General features: G+C 45.1%; 1 protein-coding gene across 11 annotated transcripts in view; it reads right to left on the bottom strand.

Moving 5' to 3' along the window:
- Nucleotides 1-588: 588 nt before the first annotated feature.
- LOC112247333 (SET binding factor 1) overlaps nt 589-15,649 on the bottom strand; it is a 76,725-nt gene continuing 61,664 nt past the window's right edge. For 7 of the 11 annotated variants that reach the window (XM_042311116.1, XM_042311117.1, XM_042311118.1 and 4 more), the window contains 18 exons: nt 14,375-14,511; nt 13,969-14,176; nt 13,308-13,522; nt 12,854-12,991; nt 11,929-12,024; nt 11,525-11,599; nt 10,589-10,761; nt 8,417-8,593; nt 8,126-8,227; nt 7,739-7,924; nt 5,098-5,224; nt 4,745-4,875; nt 4,280-4,522; nt 4,053-4,160; nt 3,594-3,799; nt 3,409-3,496; nt 3,202-3,333; nt 589-3,056 (listed from right to left, as the gene is read on the bottom strand). In XM_042311116.1, coding sequence (XP_042167050.1) covers nt 2,958-3,056; nt 3,202-3,333; nt 3,409-3,496; nt 3,594-3,799; nt 4,053-4,160; nt 4,280-4,522; nt 4,745-4,875; nt 5,098-5,224; nt 7,739-7,924; nt 8,126-8,227; nt 8,417-8,593; nt 10,589-10,761; nt 11,525-11,599; nt 11,929-12,024; nt 12,854-12,991; nt 13,308-13,522; nt 13,969-14,176; nt 14,375-14,511 — 2,641 coding nt within the window. In that variant the 3' untranslated portion in view covers nt 589-2,957. The remainder of the gene's footprint in view (nt 3,057-3,201; nt 3,334-3,408; nt 3,497-3,593; nt 3,800-4,052; nt 4,161-4,279; nt 4,523-4,744; nt 4,876-5,097; nt 5,225-7,738; nt 7,925-8,125; nt 8,228-8,416; nt 8,594-10,588; nt 10,762-11,524; nt 11,600-11,928; nt 12,025-12,853; nt 12,992-13,307; nt 13,523-13,968; nt 14,177-14,374; nt 14,512-15,649) is intronic. The other 4 variants (XM_042311119.1, XM_042311120.1, XM_042311126.1 and 1 more) reach the window with 2 other exon arrangements.

The raw sequence follows: 15,649 nt of genomic DNA, 5'->3' as shown, positions 1-15,649 counted from the left end.
GGAGGTGAATCAAAATACCAACTTGTTTCAATTTAAATATATAAAATGTGAGTGTAGAACAAATGATTATGCTTTTGTATTAACAGGTTAATTGTCATAGCATCAGCTTTCCTCACTCTGTCATTAATAGTATGTTGCCGACAGTTCTTGCCTTGGTTAAGTTTAGGGTTGAACGGTGAAATGAGTAGATTCTAACAGCATTTTCTTCAAAGTGCATGTTCTAACTTGGCGAGTCTGATGTTTCTCCTGCCAAGTCTAACAGTGGCTTTAGGAAGGCTATATAAAGAGTTCAGAATGGTGTTCCCTGCCCATACCACTAACTACTCCCAACAGGGTGGGGCCCCTCTGGACACAACCATCCGCACATGCATAGATACAGTATTGATCATAACCCTCTATTCTTCAGACTGGTGCTCTCATAACCAGGGAATGAGGTTGGTTTTACCTGGCTGGTGCTGTGTCTTTGCACTCATGTAGTGCTAAAATTGAGAGCTTCATAAGTGATCGGAGATATTAACACCCAAAGCAAGTGTTAACAGATCCTTAATCTTGGACTAGAGAAAAAAGGACAAACCTACACCAAAACAGTGATGTTTAAACCCACAGTGTTTTAATTCTAAAAAATATATTACATGATTGACAGACCCAGCTCAGAAGGAAATTCCTATTTAGAGAGAGAAGAAAAAAAATGTAAAAAAAGTTATTGTACTGATTAACATTGTGGATATAATCTACCCAAATCAGGAGAGATGAGTAGACTAGTAAATTGGGTGAGCTGGGTTTTAAGTGTGTGTTGGGGTGGGTGTGACGTTTTAGAAACACCCCACCTGTGCAGCTAAATGAGATTCCATTCCAGAAAATCCACCTTAACTAGGGAGGCTAGTTCTTGCTCATACAAACACACCATTTCCACTCTGCTTAGGGATTGATATCGGGGAAGGACAATGTAAAAAAAGAAGACATTTAGGATTTACTTCCACAACACATTTTCCAAAAAGTAGTAGCATTAGTCACGTTAACACAGAAAAACAAATGGCACATTGGATTCCTAATTTTAAAAATAAGTGGTGCTTTTCTTACCGAGGAGACAAAGTTAAATAAATTACTACCATAAACGTTACATACAAATCTGAGTAGTATATACAAAAGGAGTTATTAGACACAAATCTACAATTCAAATTTTATGTTCAACAAGACAGCAGTATAACCATATTTTACACAGCAATGTGTGTGTTAAACGAGGAGTATGTGTCCGTTTTCGTAACTTGGGGGCTCAAAATGAGGGCTAACCGATACTGCTCTGTAGCGTAAAAAAACTAACAAGTGACTTAATTGCAATCTCACAAATTCCAGCTAAACATACTCTCTCTACAAGGCTCTAACAGACATTGACTCCTATGTACAGGCGTAAGAATAGAATGTACCAGCCTCTAGCTAAAAACACTGGTTTAGACAGAAGAGCAGCGGCGAGAAAGTCGGGACTCGCTGAAGTATTACTGTTCACGTAGATGCAGTTGTTCAGAAGCCAAGCTGTGACTCACAGACCACCACACAAAGGCTGAGTAAGGTGCACCGAGTGATATCTTATGCTCAGACACATGCTTTTGAGACTTTCAATGCTATTAATTGGCTGTAATTATTGTTGGAAATGTGAATGTATTAGTCTAAGTGCATTGACCACTAACACCCCCCTCTGGTCAAGAACTCTATTACATTAACAAATTGGTTGTTTTTACTTGTTTAGAGCATATTCCAATCCAACTGTCTAATACTTGTCACATGTTAAAATCCACTGGCACTTGTATAACTGATACCATTTGTCCAACATTAAACCTGACCAAAGAAACAGAGGGGGAGGGGGGTCGTGTCATGTTAGTCAGATCCAGTCTCAGCACTGTGTCATGTAAACAGACTAGTCATCCATCCCATAATCTCCTCCCATCACCTTTGATTTATCATTTTGTGCATAAATTAATCTTCACAAAAACATGTTCCTTCAGCATCCCTTAACATTCTGAACTGTAATAGTGGTTATTTGTTTTTGATAAATAGAGGAAGAACTTTAGCTTCTTGTGTAAACACTAATATTGTTCTGCAGACAGGCAGATTTAGAATCTCTGACTGCCATTCTCCTGGTTTGATCACGAGGACTAATAACAGCATATCACCATCAACTGCTCTGTGGGTGATAACTAGGTAGACTGATATCTCACACAATTTTGAGTGACCCAAAAATAGAAATCCTTCATAAACCGTAGAGAGGGCTCCCTTGGTGGTGTGTCTAGGGAATAAGAGACATCTTAGAGAGGGGATCTGTGAGTGTCCAACTCCTCACGGGTAAGACTCAGCTACATCAGGCAGTGACAGGGGAGGCTTCAACGTCAGCTAGCAGGTGACCATGACGACTGTCCTGTATTAGTTGGGGCCGATTCTGTGTTCTTCTGTTAAAGGAAACACTCCACTTCCAGTTTTCATTGACTACAGGCAGGATCCTCTGCATGGCTGGATAATGTACTTCCTCCCTGGAGTGTTGGGATGGGTGGGTCTGGCTACATATGCATGCTGGAGGCACCAGTTAGATTAGTCTGGTGAGAAACTGTCCATCTTCAAGCTCACACAACAAACTACATCATGCTTTGTTTCTTTTAGCTCCATTTTGCATAGACATCCAGCGCAAATAGTGGTTGTACTACCAAGGTGACAGGCTGCAGCCAGCAACACGGTGAGACAAAAGCGAGTGGTTATTCAGGGACTTTACTTAATTTTCATTTTTATAACAACACTGAAACGTGACATCAGTTCGACACTCAACGGCGCTCAACTGTGGAAAGGACCCTCCCCCATCTGTCTCAATTCCTCCTTTTGGAGAGGAACTCCTGTGATTGGCCAGCAGAGATGTCCATCAGGTGCCTCAGCACTGCTCATTGGTTCCGGTTATGGTGGAGCCGTGCATCTCTCTAGGCATCAGAGAGGCAGCTCTGAATACTGTCCATCCACAGCTGTGCGTTGGGGCTGTCCTGCGCACAGAAGTTATACACTCTTTTGGTCGTCTTGAGCTGCCGTAGAAAGAGAACGAGAGAGGTTAAGAATGTGACCATTCTTAAGTTAACTCGTAGATTTACATTTGAGTCATTTAGCAAACGCATTCACTGATCATTACATGTCATAAAAAACATCACCCTGAGGGCTCTGGTAACTCACATCGAAGAAGGCTTTCTCCTCTATGTTTTTGGGCGCTCCCATGGTGGGCGTGCCTGGAATGACGGACTCCACCTCTGCCAGCTCAATCACCCCCTTACACTCCTTGTCCTGCCTGGTCTCATAGTATCTCAGCTAGAAAGAGATCATTATCATCACCACCACAGTAACAATCACCATCAGTATCATGGTCCACCTCCCTCCTCTTACCTGATGTTTGGTCTTGTCCAGCACAAACCAGCGGGGTTTCCATGGCTTCAGCAATGCACCTTTCTTAAACAGGATGCCCTCAAAACTCCTGGGAGTCAAAGGTAGAGGAAACCCAGTCAGCCACTTTCGTAACACACCGAGGGGTAATGTGTTGCTGGGGCAGCGATAAGGGTGGGGGTACAGACCTGTTCTCACTCTCCGTACTCTGAAACTGGCTGTATAGGGTGCTGGTGCTGGGGCGCCCTGCCACAGGGGTGGAGGTGGTGCTGGTCTCACGGTCCATGGCCAGGTTAATGGAGGAGCCCACCCCACTCTCCGGAAGGTACACCCCCTGAGACCGCCGCTGGTGACTCAGGTTGGACGACATCAGCAAGGAGCTGTTGAACGACGGCTGAAAGAGTGAGAGAACGGAGGAAGAGCAAGAAAATACAGGGGGATATCCTCTGATTAGATTAGGGAGGGCTAATCTATTCAATAAAACACAAATAGTTTCCACAAGAGGTCAGTAGAACACATTACTATAAATCTACAAGAAGTTATTTTCAAAAAGTCTAAGTAAGTGTCTAAGTTAAATTGTCAGAAGGATGGCATCCTAATAGCTAGTGAAATCCTAGGTTAGCTTCTGGTTGTCCAGCGTTTCTCACCTTGTTCTCCAGCTTGGCCTCGGCCCGTTGGTTGGCCTTGATCTTGTCCCAAGTGTCCTTCCATTTCTCTGGTGGCAGCCCCAACTCAGCCTCCAGACTCTGCAGGTCCTAGGACAGAATACACAGAGCAAGTCAGATTCATGTATGAGAATTTTACAACAAGTTAGGGTTATACAGTATACAGCAGTATACTGATGGTACGTAATGTGTAAGTAATCTCCACTAACTTGCAGCAGTTTGGTGATGGCGTCGGGTACCACTCGGCTGCGGCTGTCGTAGCAGGGCCAGACGATGTGTCGCTGGGATTTGGGGGTGGTGGTGTCTGGTTTGTCAGGCACCTCCTCAGCCAGCCTCTCCTGCCGGCCCCTCTGCACCAGCTCCCAGTCGTAAGACGGGCCCTCAGACAGCGTCTCCTCTGTGTAGAAGTCCCAAACCTTCAGGTTGGAGATGAAGCTGTACGGCCGCAGCACCTGGGGACCACATGGATTTATTTTTGTTACCACAAAATGTGCTTGTAATTAAAAGTAATAATTCTAACTTCAAGATCGGCTAGTAAATCTTAGGTCGAGTCTAAGATCGTAAAACCAAACCTCCACTTGATTAAAAATGTGTGATAGCCACTTGGATTTTCAGTAAACTTCACCACCAGGGGGCAGTCTAATGTAACCCAGTTGTGTTCCAGGCTCACTCACCTCCTCATCCTCTGGTGAGAACATGTAGTTGAAGAAGATGGGTGTTTTCTTGTTGAGCCGGTCAATGTAATCCCACACTGATTTACACACCTGCGGGTTCTTCCTCTCCCCCTTCTCCTCGTACAGAACCCCTTAACACAGACAGAAGATTCATCAACTCACTGAACCCAATCACTCACCTGGCATATAAGTCACACTCACATACCCAAATGTGTACTGAAATAACCTACTTCTAAGAATTCAGATAGTATCTATGGGGTCTGGAGTTTCTCCTAACCATGTAACCTGAATCTGGAGGCCATCTGATAAGGTAAACCTCCTGCCCTTATGCGTAGAACGGATAAAAGGCTCACCGAGCTCAATGCGTTCGTAGTCCGAATCGAGTAGGAAGGTTCTGAAGCGGTTGGACACGTAGTGGTAGGCCAGGAACTTCAGGTAGTACTGACTGAACTCAAACTCCATGGGGAACTGCAGGTGGATCTGAAGGGGGACAGGATTTAAGGTAACACGTCAGTTGCCCTTCCTGTGTTTACTGCTCAACTTCTTGATCAAACATTCACTGGCCCTTCCTCAATTGCATTTGCGCACTCCTGCGTCCTCTCTCGCCTCCTTTAGGAAAAAGGTCATCGAGGAGAAACTGAAATTGAAATTAAGACTCTCCTCTCCACTCACGCGTCATCGGCGAATTACGTGATATAACAAACGATAGCTAGTTGTGAAAGACATTTTATAGATAGAAGTAGCATATTGTTTTTAAACGTGTATATACTTTTCTCCTCCGAAAAGACAAAAGCTGATTCAATCGGGATGTGGCAGATTTCAGAACTCTTCCGCAAAGAACTCAGGTAGGATGCATTTGGAAAGTATTCCTACCCCTGGACTTTTCCCAGATTTTGTTTACAGCCTTCTTCTAAAATGGATTAAATAATTTCTCAATCTACACACAATACCCTATAACTACAAAGTAAAAACAGGTTAAGACATTTTTGCAAATGTATTAAAAATAAAAAACTGAAATACCACATTTACATAAGTATTCAGTCCCTTTACTCAGTACTTTGTTTAAGCACCGTTGGCTGCGATTACAGGCTTGAGTCTTCTTGGGTATGACACTACAAGCTTGGCACACCCGTATTTGGGGAGTTTCTTCCATACTTCTCTGCAGATCCTCTCAAGCTGTCAGGTTGGACGGGGAGAATCACTGCACAGCTATTTTCAGGTCTCTCCAGAGATGTTCGATTGGGTTCAAGTCCGAGCTCTGGCTGGGCCACTCAAGGACATTGAGAGGCCTGTCCCGAAGCCACTCCTGCATTGTCTTGGCTATCTGCTTAGGGTTGTTGTCCTGTTGGAATGTGAACCTTGGCCCCACTCTGAGGTCCTGAGCGCTCTGGAGCAGGTTTTTATGAAGGATCTCTCTGTACTTGCGCCGTTCATCTTTCCCTCAATCCGGACTAGTCTTCCTTTCCCTGCTGCTGAAAAACATCCCCACAGCATGGGTGGCAGCAACACTGAGGGGATGGTGCCAGGTTTCCTTCAGACGTGACGCTTGGCATTCAGGCCAAAGAGTTCAATCTTGGATTCATCAGACCAGAGAATCTTGCTTCTCATGGTCTGAAAGTCCTCTAGGTGCCTTTTGGCAAACTAAAAGCCGGCTGTCATGTGCCTTTTACTGAGGAGTGGCTTCCATTTCGGCCACTCTACCATAAAGGCCTGTGGAGTGCTGCAGAGATGGTTGTCCTTCTGGAAGATTCTCCCATCTCCACAGAAGAACTCTGGAGCTCTGTCAGAGTGACCATTGGGTTCTTGGTCACCTCCCTGACCAAGGCCCTTCTCCCCCAATTTCTCAGTGCGGCCAGCTCTAGGAAGAGTCTTGGTGGTTCCAAACTTCATGCATTTAAGAATAATGGAGGCCACTGTGTTCTTGGGGATCTTCAATGCTGCAGAAATGTTTTGGTACCCTTCCCCAGATCTGTGCCTCGACACAATCCTGTCTCTGAGCTCCACGGACAATTCCTTCGACCTCATGGCTTGGTTTTTGCTCTGACATGCACGGTCAACTGTGGGACCTTATATAGACAGATGTGTGCCTTTCCAAATTATGTCCAATCAATTGAATTGACCACGGGTGGACTCAAATCAAGTTGTAGAAACATCTCAAGGATGATCAATGAAAACAGGATGCACCTGAGCTCAATTTCAAGGGCCTGATTCCCCCCCCCCCCACCATACTAAAAAGAGCGTTCACGTAGCAGGGTTGACCTTCAAATCAAAGCAACAAAAGCAACTAGTGTTTTACAATGATATTGTGATTGAGTGGGTAAAAAGCTTCCTACAAGTCAGAGGACGCACAAAATGTATTGATTTTTCCATTTGGTCAATATTCAAGGGCACTTCATTTAATATAATAGGATTTTAAAATTCAATATTTGTGTACAATTTCTACTTAAAATATCAAATGGACGCAAAAGGCACTCATTGTGGGAACGACAACCCATATAACACTGAGTGTACAAAATTAGGAACACCTGCCCTTTCCATGACTGACCAGGTGAAAGCTACGATCCCTTATTAGTGTCACCTGTTAAATTGATGCTGTTCTGAGTGCAAACTGGCAAGCAACTCAATATTAGGAAGGTGTTCCTAATGTTTTGTACACGCAGTGTATGTCCCTGTGTAACAGGGGGTTAAATAGAGCAAGCCATTGTGAAGCTGGGATCATAAATACAGACAGGACTATTGAAACCCTCTGCCAGAGACGCAACACACATGCGAGTCCACATCACTGGCCGGGAAAAAAAAAGAAATTCACTGTCACACTCAGGTAAACACACGCACATGTTTACTCAGACACACAGATGCACACCTATACAGATAAATAGCAGAATCCAGATGATATGGGTAAAGTAGCTGACATGTAAACACCCAGTTAGACAAACACACACACACTTTACTGTCACACCTGCAACCATAAAACCCACCCCCACACGTACATACCTGGTGCACGCAGTCGAGAAACTGCAGGAACACAGGTGTGAAGCCGCTGCTCTGGCTGGCCAGGGTCTGGGCGCCGCGATGACTGAACCTGTGGCCAAACGACAGCCACTCCTTCTCCACCAGCAGGCGGAAGCCATCGAAGGTCCGGTAGTACGGGTCTGACAGAAGCTGGACCAGAGACACCACCTAGAGAGAGACCAAGAATCGGTGTGACAGTCAGATAGACAGGATGATCGTAATTTATAGGTTACCTAAACAGCGGAGTGAGGAGACAGATCGGTAGCACAGGCAGAGACGATATATCACATGTATGTACAAGTTGACCTACATTAGCTGTGAGAGGTGTGTTTGCATTGTGAGTATGTTTAGTGAGTACGTGTGCTATACCTGAGTAGTGACGTCCCAGCCGTCCTCCAAGCTGACCATGACTGACGAGCCCGTGTCTAACAACTCTACCACCAGGACAGACACCTGCAGAACTCTGTGGAGCTGGACACACACACACACACATCATGATTAGCACACTTAAATCATACACACATTACCTTATGCAGGCAGAGTCAGGATAAACATACAAAAATCAAATGCATCCATAGGTCTCTCTATTGCACAATACATACACTTTTACAGCTGCACATGCTAACAAACATACACACACTGTATGAATGAGAGCATTACCAGGCACATCCATTCGGACTCTTCCAGGCAGCGGTGGAAGGTCATGCTGGGTTCAGAGGTGGCTGAGCTGGGAACACAGGCCTTAATCAGCTTCTTAAAGCTGTTCTTCACCTGACGCACATCACACACCTCGATGGGCACCACCTCCCACTGCTGGAACGAGTCCTGCTTCCCACCCTGATGATATGGGACAAACAGGGGTCAAGGTTTGTCCTGAAGACAAACAATGTATATGAAATGCTTCAGTCTGGTTTTAGACCCCATCATAGCACTGAGACTGCACTTGTGAAGGTGGTAAATGACCTTTTAATGGCGTCAGACCGAGGCTCTGCATCTGTCCTTGTGCTACTAGACCTTAGTGTTGCTTTTGATAACATCGATTACCACATTCTTTTGGAGAGATTGGAAACCCAAATTGGTCTAAACGGACAAGTTCTGGCCTGGTTTAGAGCTTATCTGTCGGAAAGATATCAGTTTGTCTCTGTGGATGGTTTGTCCTCTGACAAATCAACTGTAAATTTCGGTGTTCCTCAAGGTTCCATTATAGGACCACTATTGTTTTCACTATATATTTTACCTCTTGGTGATGTCATTCGGAAACATAATGTTAACTTTCACTGCTATGCGGATGACACACAGCTGTACATTTCGATGAAAAACGGTGAAGCCCCAAAATTGCCCTCCCTGGAAGACTGTTTCAGACATAAGGAAATGGATGGCTGCAAATGTCCTACTTTTAAACTCGGACAAAACAGAGATGCTTGTTCTATGTCCCAAGAAACAAAGAGATCTTCTGTTTGAAGGACCTCGGCTTTACTCTGGACCCTGATCTCTCTTTTGACTAACATATCAAGACTGTTTCAAGGACAGCTTTTTTCCATCTAAGTAACATTGCAAATCTCAGAAACTTTCTGTCCAAAAATGATGCAGAAAAATGTATCCATGCTTTTGTCACTTCTAGGTTAGACAACTGCAATGCTCTACTTTCCGGCTACCCGGATAAAGCATTAAATAAACTTCAGTTAGTGCTAAACACGGCTGCTAGAATCTTGACTAAAACCAAAAAAATGTATCAGTGCTAGCCTCTCTACACTGGCTTCCTGTTAAGGCAAGGGCTGATTTCAAGGTTTACTGCTAACCTACAAAGCATTACATGGGCTTGCTACAACCCATCTTTCCAATTTGGTCCTGCCGTACATACCTACACGTACGCTACGGTCACAAGACGCAGGCCTCCTTACTGTCCCTAGAATTTCTAAGCAAACAGCTGGAGGCAGAGCTTTCTCCTATAGAGCTCAATTTTTATGGAATGGTCTGCCTACCCATGTGAGAGACACAGACTCGGTCTCAACCTTTAAGTCTTTATTGAAGACTCATCTCTTCAGTAGGTCCTATGATTGAGTGTAGTCTGGCCCGGGAGTGTGAAGGTGAACGTAAAGGCTCTGGAGCAACGAACTGCCCTTGTTGTCTCTCTCTCTCTCTCCCTACCTCTCTCCCTCGGACCTGAGCCCTAGGACCTCAGCCCTAGGACCATGCCTCAGGACTACCTGGCCTGATGACTCCTTGCTGTCACCTGTCCACCTGGCCGTGCTGCTGCTCCAGTTTCAACTGTTCTGCCTTCAGCTATGGAATCCTGTCCTGTTCACCGGACGTGCTACCTGTCCTAGACCTGCTGTTTTCAACTCTCTAGAGACAGCAGGCGCAGTAGAGATACTCAATGATCGGCTATCAAAAGCCAACTGATATTTACTCCTGAGGTGCTGACCTGTTGCACCCTCGACAACCACTGTGATTATTATTATTATTTGACCCTGCTGGTCATCTATGAACATTTGAACATCTTGGCCATGTTATAATCTCCACCCGGCACAGCCAGAAGAGGACTGGCCACCCCTCATAGCCTGGTTCCTCTCTAGGTTTCTTCCTAGGTTCTGGTCTTTCTGGGGAGTTTTTCCTAGCCACCGTGCTTCTACACCTGCATTGCTTGCTGTTTGGGGTTTTAGGCTGGGTTTCTATACAGCAATTTGAGATATAAGAAGGACTTTATAAATACATTTGATTGATTGATTGAAGGTTCAATGACACTAAGACCTCCAAAGACTTCTGGGATATTGAGTCAATCAATATTAAATAAGTAGACAGTCTAGTGTAGTATTGTGTATTGGCAGTTACTTTGAGCTGTGTCTTGTCTCCGATGATGTAGAGGTAGGCCCTCTGCTGTCTGAGGAACAGGGCCTCGCTGGGGCCCCCGTTGGGCTGGGGAGACTCCTTACTGGACAGCCTGTTCCCCACTTCTGGGTTGTAGGCACTCAGACGCCCACTACCCCGGATACTGCCCCACTTCCCTAGAGCACACACATACAAGTGAGAGGTTTTAGAGGGGGTTAACACACACACAGGGAGCGGTTTTAGAGAGGGTTATCACTCACACACACACAGAGCGGTTTTAGAGAGGGTTATCTCACACACACACACACACACACACACACACACAGGTTTTAGAGGGGGTTATCACACACACACAGGGAGAGGTTTTAGAGGGGGTTATCACACACACATACAATGTGCACTCTCCAAGTTTGCCATTACTAACACACACAAGCCATTTATGCAGTGGCAGATACATTCATTGTACTCTATACCACTAGACTAACTGAAAGCCATGCTGAAAAAAAAGTACCACGGTATGAATAATTGAACAACTATAATAAGATTGATCTATGTTGCTAAATAGGCTATATGTAAAAATGATGCTCCAAACCAAACAGCGCTGGGAAAACATGAGTCATCAGACCACTCACAGCACAGAGTAGTAATCAAACACAGAACAGAAACATGGACAAACAGGACCATCTGCAGCAGTGTGTGTAGAGTCGACAGCCCACTAGAAAAGCATGCAAACAGATGCCTAAAAAGAAGAAGAGAGTCTCTCTAACAAAGAGATTGGACAACAAAAAGTTAGTCCTGAGAGCGAGAGAGACACACTAGGACATCACAGGGAAAGAGGGACCAACGGGCGGGGACGCCAGCCAACGCAGACAGACTGACGTAACTGTTAAGAGTCCTGATTGGTTAGATTGGGGAAACCGGGGTCGGTGCATACTGTACCTCCAGGGGGGTTTCTGGCCTTGCCTGAAACTCTGGGCTGAGAAAGGGAGATGACTCTCGCCCTTTGACCCAGAGCTGAGGTCAAATGACACAGAGATAATGCCCATTAACCAACACCATAGACCACAGGGGGAAAAGGTTTCACACAGCTATACATACACACAAGCCCAAATATGGATACACTATGGAGATTGGTTATTATTAAGGTAACAACCACCATTCCTCTTTTGGGTTAGTTCCAGTGAATGTTCCTTGGCAGGTAATTGTAGGGCGAGCCACAATACAAACCCAAACCAAACCTAGAAATATAAGGCATTCCTTGCAAAGGAAGTTTCTACGAACTAATTGATGCAAGTAACGCAACCACATACACCCACACAAACACAGTAAAACCACAATCTCACCTCCGCGGCTGAAGGTTCCAGGTACGTCCTCCTTGCCTCCCATCACCTGTTTCATCAGAGCTCCGATCTTAGGCTGCCTCAGCTTATCTGACGAGTCTGGAGATAGACACAAGCAAAGGGTCACAAACTCTGGCTTATGAGAGAGTGTATGAAATAAAATGATTCGGATTGTGTTTTTGGCTACTGGACAATGAAAAACAGTTTGGGGAAAAAAAGAGAACATTTGGCTACTTGTTTCATTGGCATATGGAAGTCTTTAGAAAATAAATGCCTCCACGTTTATAGAAACAAGGTAAGACGTGCCACATAATATGAAGTAAAACGTTAAGGTTTCACACAATTAAGTATACATGTTTTCAAAATCTATTCCATCTCCAGCTCACATTCTAAAGTGGTGTGTGACCTGCTGAATCATGCCTACTGTTGCCTAAGCACTTGAATGGTGCTTCAATTACCTGTTGAGAAATATAGTAGCTTTTTTTAATGGTGACTTTTTTTAAACATGCGATCGCATTTAGAATTGTTGTGCAATGATTGGGCTTATAAAAGCACATTTCACACCAGCAGCAACTGGAGCTGTAGCAGCAGCTCTGGCACTATTTTACAGATTTCCCGCCCCAAAAAGTGTGTGTGATAAATAAGAATCATATCGACTAACGAAAATAAACACAGGCCAATTTAATTCCACTAAATTATGCAAATTAAACAAAAGACCGATAAGCATGACCGGTCAAATGTATTTCCATCGACTGGTATTTCCAGCAATGAATTGGCTAAAAAGCGTTATTTTGAATTGGGATTATTTTATTTCTTGGGGGACAATTGGCCGGTGTCAATTCTATTAGATTTTCATTTAAAAAAATTGGGCCAAAAGCCAGATTTTAGCAGGCTAACAGAAACCCTGGTGTGTCTGTGTGTGTCTTACCTGAGGTGCTCATGTGAGTGGAGGTGAAGCCGCCGAGTGTGTTCCTGCCACTGGGCTCACAGTAGGAGGGCATGGAGCTGATGATCGCCTGCATGTACTTCTCCTGCTCCAGGCTGGTCGAGTCGGCCTGGGAGGGGCCTGGGGAAGGATCCCAACTGTCAATCACCACTGGTTTTTGCAGATTTGCATGCTGGGTATAAAATGCTGAAGACTAAAAAATGATGCTCAAGCTGTAAGGGGCATGAGCTGTGCATTGTGCATTTCTATGCATCTAAAGTGTTGGTTTATTTGCTCATTGTTTCTGAGGAGTTGAGACTTTCTGGATCACATTCTTATACTTTCACATAACATTGCTACTGATATAGCTGGCTTTGGAGTGGTTTGGCGTGTTTTATTATTCCTAAACAAAGCCCAACATCCCCAGTCATTCCCTTAAAGACACCATCTAACTAACTTTTAGTTTGTGTCGTACCGGCGCTGGGGGCATTGGGGGACTTGAAGAAGCCCACCACTCCCTTAGCATGGAGGCCTGCAGAGCGCAGCAGCACAGCCTTGGTACGAGAGTTCCTCCAGCACACCACAGGGAAACGGTTCTGTCTGTAACAGCGGGAGATGCGCTGGATGGTGGAGTCTGGAATGCTCTGGGGCACGATCAACAGGCCGGGGTAACTGGTAACAAACAAGAGAGAGAGAGCGAGAGAGAGCGAGAGAGCAGAGGGAGTTAGGGTTGAGATGACATTCTGTTCACATCACTGCAGGATGTCATGACCACAAGATAATGTCATGTGTTAAAATATAGTTTGCTCATTGGCCCACTCTGCATATCAAGTCACATCAAAGTAACATGACTGAATGTTTATTTATATAAATGTTAAGATCAAACGTGTACTTGAATCAAGACGGCATTCAACCTGAATGCAGTGCTTTGAGACTAAACTCAGGAAGTTACTTGAAACATGGTCCATGTATGGTTTGACCATAAACCTACCATGCGATTGATATCCGCTAAAAATGAAGTGTGTCAAAGTGGCGTGTTTTTAGGGAGTCCCACATGATATTTGACCGTGAACCCGTCGTAAAAACATATTCTATCTGCGGTTGGACCGTGAACTTACCTCCTGCAGACGGTGTACATGCGGTTGACGGTGGAGATGCGGAAGGGCTCGTTCTTGGAGCGCGTCAGGCTGTTACTGAGCGTGCCCAGTCCTAGCCGCTGGTAGTCACGGCAACAGGCACGCTCCACCACGTTGCTCATGGTCTGTCTGTCCGAGGAGCGGATGGTGGAAGACAGGGTGAGGGAGCCCTGGTCCAACTCCTCTGAGACTGTAGCAGACACAGACAGTCAGAGACAGCGTACACTGGCCTACTACCTCAGATCAAACACTGTAGAGACCATTCAACAGCAACTCAAGACTTTTACATAAGACATGTATTTATGTCAACGGGAGTAAGTGGATCTTAAGTCAAAATGCCGCCCTAAACCTTGACGTTGCTGCTTGAGTTGTCAACACCATGTCCTACCGGAGATCTCATCCTCGTCCAGCTCTGACTGCAGGCTGCTCCTGTTCTCCCAGGTGGGAGGTGAGTACTTCTTCCGGGTCACATACTGTCGACCGATCGTCCTCTTGGCACTCTTCACCAGGTTTTTGGAAAGCGTTCTTAGGAAGGGTGGAGGGGTGAGGAAGTGAGGAGGAAGAGAGAGAAAGGGGTTCACAACATAGTTAACTTCAATTAAAGCAAAACTTAATGACGTCTACTTCCTGGGTCATATTCATTTGGGCACACCATAGCAAAACACTTTGCAACGGAAAATGAAAACAAGTGTTTCTTATTGAACAAGTTTCGATTGTACCTCCCTGTTTTGGCCCGTTTGCTTCCATTTCATGTCAAGTGAATACAACCCTGGTTATAAATTTAAAGGTACAAAAGCTCTGAGTGGTACTTAGAAGTTTAAATAACCGGTCAATTAAATCCAAGGCACATCCCTAATGCAGACTCGGCAGTAGTCGGTATGCATAATTAAAGCTAATGAATGCATTAAAAGACTGCTAGTTGAGCTTGCTCACTGCTGCAGGGGGGTTGGGCCCGCATTGTCATGAGGTTAATATCAGTGAATGAATGGAGTCTTTTAGTGGCGTGAGGGCTCGGGGAGGAGATGGAAACACCAGGGACAAACACGGAGGAGCCATCACTGTTTCCACTGCTGCATTATTCAACAGATAGAAGCCAGCTCTCAGAGAGCTCATGCTCTTTTCATACCCCACATGAGAGAGAAAAAAGGAAGGAGTGATGGGGGGGGGGCGATACACACAGACAGAGTGAGAGCGACAAGAGAGAGAGGGAGAAGTGGAGAGAGTGGGGGATGATAAAGCAAAAGGGAACTCTGGGGGTCTACTGGCAGTGACAGTGGACAGAATAGAGTGTAGGATGTGAAGTTGCATTCCTCTCTACTGACCCTGCCTGAAATAAGTCAGTGTGCAGCGAGCAGAACTAGACAGTCTGCATGCTATATGGCCCATTGGTGGTTACACAAGAACAAGGGTTCACACTCACTGAAGCACTTACACTCGCAAGCAAAAAGTCTATAAATCCTGTTTTTATTAATACATCACACCAAACACTGACTTTAAATCAGAGACCGTCAGATTTATTCTTTAAACTGTCAGGACGGCTATGAAATGTAGGGCAATAATGTGGACTACTATATCTCCAGAGGCTGCTGCTTGGGGCAGGCCGTATATTCAGCTCACATTACAGTGCTGGGGTGTCATCCGTGACCCACATCCTTTAGTGAGT

The sequence above is a fragment of the Oncorhynchus tshawytscha genome, linkage group LG33 (genome assembly GCF_018296145.1).
Source record: "Oncorhynchus tshawytscha isolate Ot180627B linkage group LG33, Otsh_v2.0, whole genome shotgun sequence".
NCBI lineage: Eukaryota > Metazoa > Chordata > Actinopteri > Salmoniformes > Salmonidae > Oncorhynchus > Oncorhynchus tshawytscha.
Note: the sequence above shows the minus strand (reverse complement) of the source record. Positions and strands in the feature narration are given on the sequence as shown.